Source organism: Pelobates fuscus, chromosome 7, assembly GCF_036172605.1.
Source record: "Pelobates fuscus isolate aPelFus1 chromosome 7, aPelFus1.pri, whole genome shotgun sequence".
NCBI lineage: Eukaryota > Metazoa > Chordata > Amphibia > Anura > Pelobatidae > Pelobates > Pelobates fuscus.
The window spans coordinates 190,776,977-190,789,952 of NC_086323.1; the positions used below are offsets into that span (position 1 = coordinate 190,776,977).

A 12,976-nucleotide genomic window follows, 5' to 3' on the forward strand; every position below is an offset into this window, starting at 1 on the left:
CAAAGTACACAGTTTGAGGAATACAATATTTGTATTTGCCCATAACACAACTTTTCCTTTTTTTTTCCTAACCTCTGACTGTCTAGCAAGCTTAACAGGGAGAGAGGCTTTATCTTATCTCTTTGCTGCTTTTTCTTTCAGCTAGTTGAAAAGTGCTGCTTTGAGACATCACCATAAAAGGATATGGCAACTTGGTATATACCCTGTCTACTACTGTCTACTATCTAAGATTTCTATCAGCCTAGCCTCTTTGGGGAGTGAACATTTACTATAGGAACTGAATATCTCCCTCTACCTTGCTAATTACATTCTATTAACCCTTTGGATGCCCCTTAGCTTGGCCACTTCGAAAAAGCCATTATTATAAGGATTCCAATTGAGTTCAGTTTTAGTCAGAGTAAAGCAAATTTGCTCTCCTTGACTCATCCAGTATTCTTGATTCTTCAGATAGATTTACATTGTGTATAGCTTTCTAAAATATGCAGATTATATCCATATCTCTAGGCAGTCTCCTTTTGTTTCTGTTTTGAAGGAGGATATTTTTTATTTCTCTCTGTGATTTATAAAGGGTTAAGCCCTAGACACCACTGGAGTGTCATTCTGGTGACTATATTGAAGTTGAGAGGTTCTGCAGCGGCAGACTATCCCGAATTTCAATATATCTCTTCATATTTTATTCCCCCTTGTTCCCCTGGTTTGGTACTTTCCATAGAACCGAATGCAAGCTCCCTGGCAGCCGCTCGCATGGACAAAAAAAGGCAAATAGACTTCAGGGGGATCGCGAATGCTCTGAAACTATTTTCGACATAAAGACTTTGCGTTTCCCGGTCGGTCCCCCAGCAGCACTTAGCCGTGATTCTATGGAACTATTTTTGGCATGAAGACTTCGCGGTTCCCGGTCGGGCGCCAGCGGCACTTGGACGTGATTCTATGGAACCGTTTTAAGCATGGGAACATGAGAGCGGTCGGTAAAAACTATGACTTCCAGGAACCCCTGAACTGATCTGGCTGACTTTTGGGTATGTTGGTCACCCAGATCAGGGCTATTAGGGGATGTAACGTTTGTGGGGATTTTATAAGTTTTAAAGTTTTTTGGGGGTCTTGTAAAAATGTGTGTTTTTTTTGTTTGGAGATAATGGAGTTTAGTATAGTTCTTGACTCAATTATCTCCTAAGTAAAGGGGAAGGTTTTATTGTATTGTATATGGGAGTGTCAGGCATTGTAACACTGGTATTATTGGTCTGTGACTTTGTAACGGAGTTCCCCACAAGGTCCATGTGGCAGTGCCCTTTGCATTGGCATTGTCATAAAAGGCCAAGTGTGGCACCATTAAAATCAGTTCCTCTTCACCCCCAACATGGAGCCTCGTCTCGTGTGTGGAGGGGACAGCTATATTCAGTCTGGGGATTGCTATATCACAATACTCCCCTGGGTATGATCACTAGCTCTTATAAGAGCTGTTCCTGCTACGCTCTCTGGAGAAAGAGAGGTTCACCCACTGGAAGCTGGATCCTGGCCTTGGGTCCAGGGTTGGTGGAGGACGGCGAGACCCCAACCAAGCTGTGGCAGTTTGAGGATCTGTGGTGCTGATTGTGTCTGGTGGAGTGCTAGAAGCATTGATTGATGGAGGTACCCGGTCGGGGTGCCAGGCGGTCCATCACACCAGGGACAGGAAGATCTGTCACAGCAGTTAAGCATTTTGTTGTACCTTATTTATCTATATATTTATGTGTCATTACACTGTTATGGAAATGTTTACTATATGGGTCATTGCCTTTTATTTATGAAAGAAATGTATGGTGATGTATGGGTGGAGGGGAGGTGCAATGACTTTACATGTTCAGTTGATATTTTATAAAGGTTATTGTTATATGTTTGATATCTTCAATAAAGCTGTGGACATATTGACCAATACCTCTCAGTGTCCACGTTTTAATGGTAACAGGGGTGGGGATGGAGTTTTGGGGAACCTCCACCTGCCCATATGGCGACTATACACCGGTCAAGCCTTATAGCTGCAGTTATAATACACTATGTGGGGGGAGACAGGAGACCTCTTTACACCATAACCTTATAGCTGCAATTAGAATACACTGTTTGCGGGGGTGGGGGGACAGGGGACCTGTTACACCATAACCTTATAGCTACAGTTATAATACACTGTGGGCCCTCGCTGGTTAACAGAGGGAGCACTGGATCTCCCCAGTTTCTTTTTAACCCCATCATCTGCTGGATGTGTAGTGATTGAAACTGAGCAGGTGATAGTCCTTTGGACCCCTAATATTTATTATTTTATACCCCCCGGCTTGGCCTGTTAGTGGTTTTGGGGAAGTACAATGTCATTGGTTTATTGTGATTAGTGCCAGTGAGAAGGAGGATTGTCATGGCACTGGGAAAATATGGGACCTGGCTCACCAGCACAATAAAATCTGTATCTCCGTACCGATGAGACACTCCTTCAATAAGCAGTCTGTGTTTAGACATTATACCACCAGCAATATAGTGGATGATGAATAGTGCCATAAATTCCCCATCATGCAATGCAATCAATAAGGATATCTACAGTTTAAGAGTCCAACCTTTCCTCCGGCTACTAAAGTCCACAGACGTCTCGTCATACACATATCTCGCGGATAGTCCAATATTCTAGGTGTTTTCCACAATGCACACTCTGCTAATTCTAGCCTGTCTACTTACATTTCTACAAGAAGGTAAGTTGAGTTATTTATTGATTTTTATTTTCTTTTAGCTAGATACATTATCAAATGAACACCTTCATTTTTTAATGAATTCATTTAAAAAAAAAAAGGCAAATAAAATTTAACGTTTGTTTGAAAACGATTGAAAGTTGGATAAAACAGCAACTTTGGATTAGAATTTTTTTGAAATAGCATTTATTAATTTCAAGCACCTTAGACAGTGCTCTGAAATACAATGATTCTAAAACATCAACTGCTGTGAGTTGAAGATGAGTGTTAACATTAACCGACTTTTGGCTTGAACAAATAATAGGAGAAGATTGATTTGAAGCACAGAATGCATAGCCAGCACAAAAATATATAATAAAACAGCATTTTTGTCTATAGAATTTTTTCAGACAAATTAAAGGGACACTTTACAAATCTAAAACAACTGTTTAGTAGACATGTTTCCAATGAAAACGTGTATGCCTTTATTTATGCAAGTTTGCATTAGGGGTTGTGACAAACCATCCATATTTTGTTGACTTTCCCCACATGTTGTTACCCAAAAGACTATTCTCACTAACCCTGGCTCCCTGCACCTTCCCCTCAAGGCCAACTACCTAACAGCGCCCCTTTTCCCTGACTGTTACTGGTGTCCAGTGAAATATATTTAATTCAATTTAAATATTTTATGTGTTGTAGGATTGTTTTTGTGATATGAATATTATAAGTTTTATTCAAATTACTTACAGAACACAGGAACTGAGTGCCCTTACCTAGGATTATACTAGTAACAGACTTTCATTGTACCACCTATGGTTCACGTTAAGAATGATGGATGAAGGCCTGTTGATAGTAACCTTTGACCTAGCTTTGCAAGCCAGTCTCACTCTGGATTACCAAGGCTCAGATTTCTAAAGGCATGTATTCAGTTAACCATCCAGTTTTACCGCCTAAAATATAATGTATGGCTTTAATTATAGATTTCAAATGATACTAAGCCACTACCCTCTTTCTAAGATAGCCACTTATTTTAAAGTAAGGCAACCTTATGTATACGCCCCTATATAACTGAATTTTAAGCCTATAAAAACGATTGAAGCTAAGATTTTAATTACCAATACCTTATTTAACATCAAAAATGGATACCATCTTGAACATTGCTCTGTATTGGACCTCAAAGATGTTTGCATTGACGTAGGTAGTTTTTCGGATTTTGTGTATGTTTGAATAAATGTACATTTTTGGCTGCAAGACACTCTGATTAGATTCCAAAGGGGAAAAAAAAGTTACCTGCTCTCTTTCCCAAATCCCTATGTATATTTAAACAAATGAAGGTTTTTAGTTACCTCTATTGGCCATGAGAGGGTATGCCCACCTACCACATCAAGGCAGACCTCTTAGGTGGGTCCTAACTCTAACCATTCACCTTGCTTCCTTGAGCTTCTGGCAAAGACATCTCTAACGAGACAGAAAGGGGTATTTTTTATGTACACCCCTACATGCTTATTAACCCTTAATAGGGAACATATGGTGTTATGGTTGCCTCCAGGCTGGCTGAAAGTTGGACCATAGAAAGGATGCTCCTAGCGCTCACCAAAGGACCATCAGCACCGTAGACACCATAACTACTGCGTAGACACCATAAGTACTGCAGACTCCACAAAACCGCCGCTGCTGGGCTAGGATCTCGCCGTCTGCTATCCACCCTGGACATACGACCAGGCTCCAGGTTCCAGTAGGTGAACCTCTTCCTTCTGTAGAGCGAAGCAGGATCAGGAACAAGAGCTCTTACAAGAGCTCAGTAGCTAAGGGAGTATGAAGAGCATAGCAATCCCTGTAGTGATTATAGCTGTCCCCTACAAACATGAGTCAAGGCGTGTAGCGGTCGGCAATTTACCTACAGCAGGCTCCCAGCCTGGGAGGTAAATTGCCTGCACACTTCCACTTCTGGGTGGTCCGCCTGTGTGGTACTTAGTTCAGTAAGCCCCATTTACTGAACCAAGTGGGAGAAAGCCAGGAATACAGTATATTAAAGGTTTGGGGACACCGTCTTAAAGGGGCATTGTTCAACAAATTCACAATATGTCCACAGACAGTACTTAAAGGGCCATACGCACCCAAAAAAAGTCCATACATTTTCAGGGGCACAATCTCCCAGGGGCCATAGTCATGAGGAAGGAGGCTGGCAAATAGGCTTCTCCACAACTCATGGAAGCAGGCCAATTTGTCATTTAAAGGGCCAGTTACAAATGGCAGTTTGTAACACATGGGATGGGCAGCAGCATTGTAACCTAGCTGTATGATACAAAAGTGAATACAAATACAAAGAAACTAGTCCTGCACTCAAACTCCCATTACTCCTGGGCGACAGCAATGACCATAGTACACATCAGCCCAAACACATACAGTAAAAACCAAACAGGAACAGCTCTTAAAAGAGCTAAGTGGTTAGAGCCCAGGGGAGTATTCAAAGCATAGCAATAAACTTCCATTACAGTCAATGGATGGGAATGAGTAAGTGGATAACTCCCTAATTCCCACGGTATTAGGGAGCTATCTAAAAATTACTTAGTATTAGTACATTCTGCCTCTACTTGCTATACCGCGAGTAGGGGCATGTCTATTAAAAGCCCCAACTCACTCGGCACGGGTGGGGGGGACACAGGTTTCTTTTTTTTTTAAGTGAACAGCCACAGGCTGATCACTGTTTAATAGACATGCCCCTACTCTCGGTATAGCAAGTAGGGGCAGAATTTAGGGAGTTATCTACTCACGCATTCCCATCCATTGACTGTAATGGAAGTAACTTACATTTTATATGAACGTGTTACTTGAGTGTTGTAAGTTTTGCAAATGCTTACAGTTGAATCCAGGCTATGCTTGTATACTTTTTATTTAAACTGGTATACAGTGTAATATTCTTCCACTGAGTATATTAGTACTTCGGCAATTCTGTGCTTCGGAACTTCGGCACTTCGACACTTCAGAACCTCGGCAACTTTGGAACTTTGGCTATTCGGACATTCGGAAGTATCCGAATATCCGAATTGACCGAAATTCGGCCAAATTAATATTCGGAACGAAACGAATTGCACATGTCTAGCGCCAACCGGAAGTAAAGACAGAAAGAAGACTTGGAACACAGAACAGAAACTGAAGAATAGGAAAGAGCTAGGAACACCATCCTGGTGGCCCTCCTGAACGGGGAGAAGGCAGTTTAGATGAACACAGAGTAGACTACAAGAGCAAGATAGGGATAATACACAAAAAGGGAGGGAGAACCCCTGCCAAGACAGTACATACACAATAGGGTTACCAGGGGGATTTACTGTTTAGTTAAATAATCTAAGATTTATGCTGTTTATCCTTTGGATTTTCAAGAAGATTTAATAAAGGTTACATTTTAGATTATTGGGCTGTTTTGTTACTTGCCATCTTTAAATGATTTTGAATGTGGTTTGAATAATTTTGATTACAACTATATATTAAAAATGCATTGTTTAATATTATATAACATACTAGATTTAATATAATATACTTTATAAGATCTTATGCTTGATGGTCCTCCATCTTTTTAACATAACTTTGTATATGAAAATTAGGAAGACAGGTTTTTAACTATTTCCTTACCTTTTTTCACTTTCATTTTCTTTCTCAGTGTCCTCATTAACATGTTATCAATGTGAGAGTAGCAGTGGACTCGCTTGCACTGGTTATCTTGCAACATGTGTGTCCTCTGCAAAAAGGTGTATATCGATTTCTGAAGAGAGATATGGTAAGTTACAGTGACTGAATTGATTTAGTATATGCCTGTCAGCTGTATGAGCTGCTAACAAGCACATAATAAAAAAATCAATCATGGGCTCCCAGGACCATATACTCATCACCAGCAGTGGGATGGTCCCCATTGCATCATGCAGCTGGTTGTACATCAGTTATATTATATGGTAGTGCCACAACCCAAATGCTCCACTTTCACCATGTCATTAAATCAGTCTCCTGGACCCCTGAAAACAGAAAAAGGCTAGTGGTGTATCTTCTGTAAAATGAACCAATGTATGGTTGAGGGTGTAAGCCTCTCCTCCAGGTGTATCATCCAGAAGTGTCGCAATTGAGACTGGAGCCCAGTCACCGACTATATCTTCCTTAAGATGCTGATCTCAGTGAGGGAATCTCTGGGAAGAGGAGGTAGTTGGGAACTGGTAGTGGTTTGTGACAGAATTACCAAAATCTGTCCTAAAAACACCACGGGAAAGGCTTCTTCAATACAAAGGACATAAAACACACAAAGGATCCCATAGGTAGTTACCTATAACCCAACTCTAGAGGAGGTACATCAAATTATTAAAGACCTACAGCCATTAATCTCAGAGGACCCCACAATCAAATAAATATTTCCTGAGCCTCCCCATAGACAAACTGTGGTCTGTGATTATTTGCAAGAGTGAGATCCTGACAAATTGACAGTCTGTAACACTTTCCACCGCAGTGTTCTAAGTGTTCGTCTGGGTGGCTGCTGTTCGCATGAATGACCAAGAGGTGGCAGCCATCTTGTTTAAGTGAATGCAGGCAGTGGTGTTTGGGCATGAATCTCATGGAACTGAAATCAGACACAGAAACTCCCGAACACTGCTGGACTTCCAACATTGCCTGTGTTCGGTTCTACACAACTTAAAAGGGCACTGTTCGGTGGAAACGTTCCCACGAACAAGGTGAACAAGCTCCAGGGTAAGACTATTGACTCTGTTCGGTAGTTTGTTAGGTTTTAAACTACCAAACTTGACCGACCGTTAGCACTGAATTCATGGAACGGTTTTGGACATAGGACCCTGTGCACTGGCGGTCAAGATTATGACTTCCATGGAAATCCCTAACCCTGAACCGTTCTGGGTGAGTTTTGGATATGTTGGTCCCCAGATTGGGGCTATCAGGGGATGTGACTTTTGTTGGGTTTCCATGTGTTTTGGGGGTACTTTCAGGATATTGTTAAAATTTATGTTTTTTGTGCCTGGAGATAATTGCGTTTAGTACAGTTCCTGAATCAATTATCTCTCAGGTACAATTACCCTGTTTTGTGTGGGAGTGTCCTGGACCTGAGAGACAATGTTATTACAGTGTGTACTTTGTCATAGTCCCTTCTCAGGTCCAGTGGGGAATGCTCCTAGAATATGTTATAGAAAACCCCTTGTGTGGGGACTTGCCTGTATTGCCAGTTGTGGCTGCCAACAAATCAGTTCTTCTTCACCCTTAACATAGAGCCTTGTCTCATGTTTGGAGAGAACAGCTATATTCACTTTGGGGATTGCTATACACCCTGTTCCAAATTATTATGCACATTCTATTTAAGTGTCACAAAGATTAAATATTTTGTTTTTCCATTTAACTCATGGATGGCATTGTGTCTCAGGGCTCTTTTGATCAATGAAAGCAATCTCGGACACCTGTGATTATTACATTTCCAGGTGAGCCCAATTTAAGGAAAAACTACTAAAGGGGGTGTTTCACATTATTAAGCAGAGCACCATGCAATATGGGGAAGAAAAAGGATCTCTCTGCTGCCGAAAAGAGTGAAATACTTCAATTTCTTGGACGAGGTATGAAAACATTAGATATTTCACGAAAACTTAAGCGTGATCATCGCACTATTAAGAGATTTGTGGCTGATTCAGAGCACAGACAGGTTCGTGCAGATAAAGGCACATTGAGGAAGATTTCTGCCAGATCCATGCATCGGATCAAGAGAGCAGCTGCTAAAATACCATTACATAGCAGCAAACAGATATTTGAAGCTGCTGGTGCCTCTGGAGTCCCACGGACATCAAGGTGTAGAGTCCTCCAGAGTCTTGCAACTGTGCATAAACCTTCTATTCGGCCACCACTAACCAATGCTCACAAGCAGAAACAGCTGCATTGGGCAGAAAAATACATGAAGACTAATTTTCACAGTCCTGTTCACTGATGAGTGCCGTGCAACCCTGGATGGTCCAGATGGATGGAGTAGTGGATGGTTGGTGGACGGCCACCCTGTTCCAACAAGGCTGCGACGTCAGCAAGGCGGTGGTGGAGTCATGTTTTGGGCCGGTATCATGGGAAGAGAGCTGGTCGGCCCCTTTAGGGTCCCCGAAGGTGTAAAGATGACCTCAGCAAAGTATGTGGAGTTTCTGACTGACCACTTTCTTCCCTGGTACAGAAGGAAGAACTATGCTTTCCGTAATAAAATCATCTTCATGCATGACAATGCACCATCTCATGCTGCAAAGAATTCCTCTGCATCAATGGCTGCTATGGGGATAAAAGGAGAGAAAGTCATGGTGTAGCCTCCATCCTCCTCTGACCTTAATCCTATTGAGAACCTTTGGAGCATCCTCAAGCACAAGATCTATGAGGGTGGGAGGCAGTTTACATCCAAACAGCAGCTCTGGGAGGCTTTTCTGACATCTTGCAAACAAATTCAAGCAGAAACTGTCCACAAACTCACAAGTTCAATGGATGCAAGACTTGTGAAGCTGCTATCAAATAAGGGGTCCTATGTTAAAATGTAATGTGACCTGTTAAAATGTTTAAAAAGTTAAAATGTTGTTATAAGTTTGATTGAAATAGCTTTTGATTTCAGTAAATGTGCTGCAAACACAACAAATGACAATTTTCAGTTCTTTACAACATATAAAGTGTTTTGAAACTTACTGTGCATAATAATTTGGAACAGTGCATTGTAAGTTTTTTATGTTTAAAACAAAAATACTGTTATCATTAGGAGGTTTGTTAAATAAAATTTGAATTGGTACTCTTAATAGTTGATAACATGAGAATTATGCTGACTGTTATTTACATCAATTATTTAGATAAATGAGAAAAATAGCATTTACATAATAAATTGGAACAGGGTGTAATAATTATTGTCCCTTGGGTTATAATCACTTGCTCTTTTAAGAGCAGGGGCGGACTGAGAACCCTCAGGGCCCCCGGGCAAAATAAATCAAGGGCCCCCTTACAGGCCCCACCCATACTCCGCAGCAAGCGCCACCCATGTCCCGCCTCCATGCACCGCCTCCAGCCACACCCTACACAATCTTTAGACACAAGGAACAAAAGTGCAATAATCCCTTCAAGGCCCCAGTAGAGACTACAATTGAGGGCTATTGGACCATGGAGGGGGGGGGGAGCATTCTAGCAGAGGCTATCTCAGTGTCTTTCTAACAGAGGCCATCTCAGTGTCCCTGCTGGAAACAGTCGCCTCCAGGCCCCAGTAGAGACTACAATTGAGGGCTAATGGGCCATGGATGGGGGGGGGGGGAGAGCATTCTAGCAGAGGCTATCTCAGTGTCCTTTAGAGAGTGTGTTAAAAAGAATTTCCTCCAGGTCCCATTAGAGACTACAATGGAGTCTAATGGGGCCTGGAGGGGGGTCTCTCCAACACTCTGGTTCCTATTCACAATATAGCAACACAACATAGCTCGCTGATACCTAGGCCAAGTTGGCTCCTCTTACCTTAATTACTGTTGCTGGCTGGCAGTCTGTGGGCTTGCTGGAAGGCTGTGGGCTTGTTGGAAGGCTGTGGGCTTACTGGCTGCGGCTGGCAGGCTGTGGGCTTGCTGGCAGGCTGTGGGCTTGCTGGCTACTGCCGGCAGGTTGTGGGCTTGCTGGCTGCGGCTGGCAGGCTGTGGCTTGCTGGCTGTGGCTTGCTGGCTGGCAGGCTGTGGCTTGCTGGCTTTAAGCCAAACTGGTGGCCTGTGGGCTGGCTGGCTACTGGCCAGCCTGTGGGCTGGCTGGCTGGCCTGTGGGCTGGCTGGCTTGCTGGCTACTGGGGCACTCGTAGATTATTTAACCCCTTAAGGACACATGACATGTGTGACATGTCATGATTCACTTTTATTCCAGAAGTTTGGTCCTTAAGGGGTTAAAGAAATAATCCATGCACAATAACCACTACTGCTCTGTGTAGTCGTTATGGTGCCAGAAGGGCCGGGCCCCCCTTCTGTTTAAGAACAGTTTGACAACTTACCTGGGGTCTGCTGGGATATGAGGCTGTAGTAGGGTATAGGAGCAGTGGTGCAATGTGTAAGGGGTGCAGTGTGTGTGTGAAAGGTTCAATGTGTGTGAGGGGGTGTAGTGTGTGAATGTGTAGGGTGTGTGGGGCAATGTGTGTACGAGGGGGCTGTGTATGTGTGTGGCAATGTTAGTATGGGGGGCTGTGTGTGTATGGGTGGGCAGTGTATGTGTGTGTGTGTGAGGCAATGTGTGTAAATGTGTATGGTCTGTGTGGGGGCAGTGTGTGTGTATGGGGGTCAGTGTGTGAATGTGTATGGTGTGTGGGGGCAGTGTGTTTATTGGGCTAGAGTTCACTCTCACCACTGCGACCACCAGGAATACGTGGTGGTCACAGTGTTGAGAGTGAACTCTAGCCCGTAGCTCCAGGGCTAGAGTTTACTCTCGCAAGAGCCGTAACGTTGCCGCGGTTACCACGGCAACGATCTGTGCTCGCGCAAGAAGGACCCAGAGGAGCTGCAGGCTGAGCTCCCGGGTCCTCTCTTCCTCCCTCCCCTGCCGGCTGCCCGCACGGTGCCTGCGGACAGGGAAGGGGGCAATTGCCCTCCTCTTACTCCCCCCTCCCCCTCTTCTTACCCCCCTCCCCCTCTTCTTACCCCTTCTTACTCCCACTCTCTTCTTACCCCTTCTTACTCTCCCCCTCTTCTTACTCCCCCCTCCCCCTCTTCTTACTCCCCCTCCCCCTCTTCTTACTCCCCCTCCCCCTCTTCTTACTCCCCCTCCCTCTCTTCTTACTCCCCCTCCCTCTCTTCTTACTCCCCCCTCTTCCCTCTTCTTACTCTTCCCTCCCCCCTCTTCTTACTCTTCCCTCCCCCCCTCTTCTTACTCCCCTCCCCCTCTTCTTACTCCCCCCTTCCTCTTTTACTCCCCCCTCCCCCTCTTCTTACCCCCTTCTTACTCCCCCTCCCTTCTTACTCCCCCCTCTCTTCTTACCCCCCTCTCTCTTCTTACTCCCCTCCCCCTCTTTTTACCCCCCTCCCCCTCTTTTTACCCTCCCTCTCTTCTTACCCCCCTCCCTCTCCTCTTACCCCTCCCTCTCTTCTTACCCCCCTCTCTTCTTACCCCTCCTCCCTCTCTCTTCTTACCCCCCTCCCTCTCTTCTTACCCCCCTCCCTCTCTCTTTTTACCCCCCTCCCTCTCTCTTTTTACCCCCTCCCTCTCTTTTAATCCCCCTCTCTTTTAACCCCCCTCTCTCTTTTAACCCTCCCTCTCTTTTAACCCTCCCTCTCTCTTTTAACCCTCCCTCTCTCTTTTAACCCCCCTCTCTTTTAACCCCCCCTCTCTTTTAACCCGCCTCTCTCTTTTAACCCCCTCTCTCTTTTACCCCCCCTCCCTCTCTCTTTTAACCCCCCCTGCCTCTCTCTTTTAACCCCCCTCTCTTTTAACCCCCCTCTCTCTCTCTTTTAACCCCCCCTCTCTCTTTTACCCCCTCTCTCTTTTAACCCCCCTCCCTCTCTCTTTTAACCCCCCCTCCCGCTCTCTTTTAACCCCCCCTCTCTCTCTTTTAACCCCCCCTCTCTCTTTTAACCCCCCCCCTCTCTCTCTCTCTTTTTACCCCCTCCCCTGTAGCGTGGCCGAGCGGCTTTCCGGTCCGCGGTGCCCGGCCGGAGTGATAGGAAGGTGCACACTGTGCACCTTCCTGTCAGTCCGGCCGGGTACAGGAAACAGAAACTTCTGTTTCCTGTAACCGGCCGGACTGACAGGAAGGTGCACACTCAGTGTGCACCTTCCTATCACTCCGGCCGGGCACCGCGGACCGGAGAGCCGCTCGGTGAGAAGCTGCAGCCGCCTGAGCGCTCTTAGGAGAGCGCTCAGGTGGCTGCAGCATTTAAAGGGGCGGCCGGGCCCCCTGATGGCGGGCCCCCCTCCCGGCCGGGCCCTCGGGTGGGTGGAGGACAACGAGACCCCAACCAAGCTGTAATGCTGGCCAAGGGGACTGCAGTGGTTATGGTGTCTGGAGTATTTGGAAGTACTCGTGGATACTAGGAAGCATTGATTGGTGGAGGCACCCAGTTGGGGTGCCAGGCGGTCCAACACAGGCCTCACAACTGGCCTAACATTAACTCCATGCTCACCGCTGGTCTGCCTCTGGCTCAGTGGGAATGTACATTACTTATAAACATAACCAAGGTTAGTGGAGGGATCAACCCGATCATCTTTCCACTGGACTGCTGGTCCAACCCTGATTGACAAGAGAACTCTCCCGCCACAACCCACACCGTTTTACCCCCTAAAATCAGCGG

At 45.0% G+C, this 12,976-nt stretch overlaps 1 protein-coding gene across 1 annotated transcript in view; it reads left to right on the plus strand.

Annotated features, from left to right (window-relative positions):
• The first annotated feature begins 2,639 nt into the window (after positions 1–2,639).
• LOC134568413 (phospholipase A2 inhibitor and Ly6/PLAUR domain-containing protein-like) overlaps positions 2,640–12,976 on the plus strand; it is a 48,092-nt gene continuing 37,755 nt past the window's right edge. The window contains exons 1-2 of the mRNA XM_063426993.1: positions 2,640–2,711; positions 6,346–6,462. Coding sequence (XP_063283063.1) covers positions 2,663–2,711; positions 6,346–6,462 — 166 coding nt within the window. The 5' untranslated portion in view covers positions 2,640–2,662. The remainder of the gene's footprint in view (positions 2,712–6,345; positions 6,463–12,976) is intronic.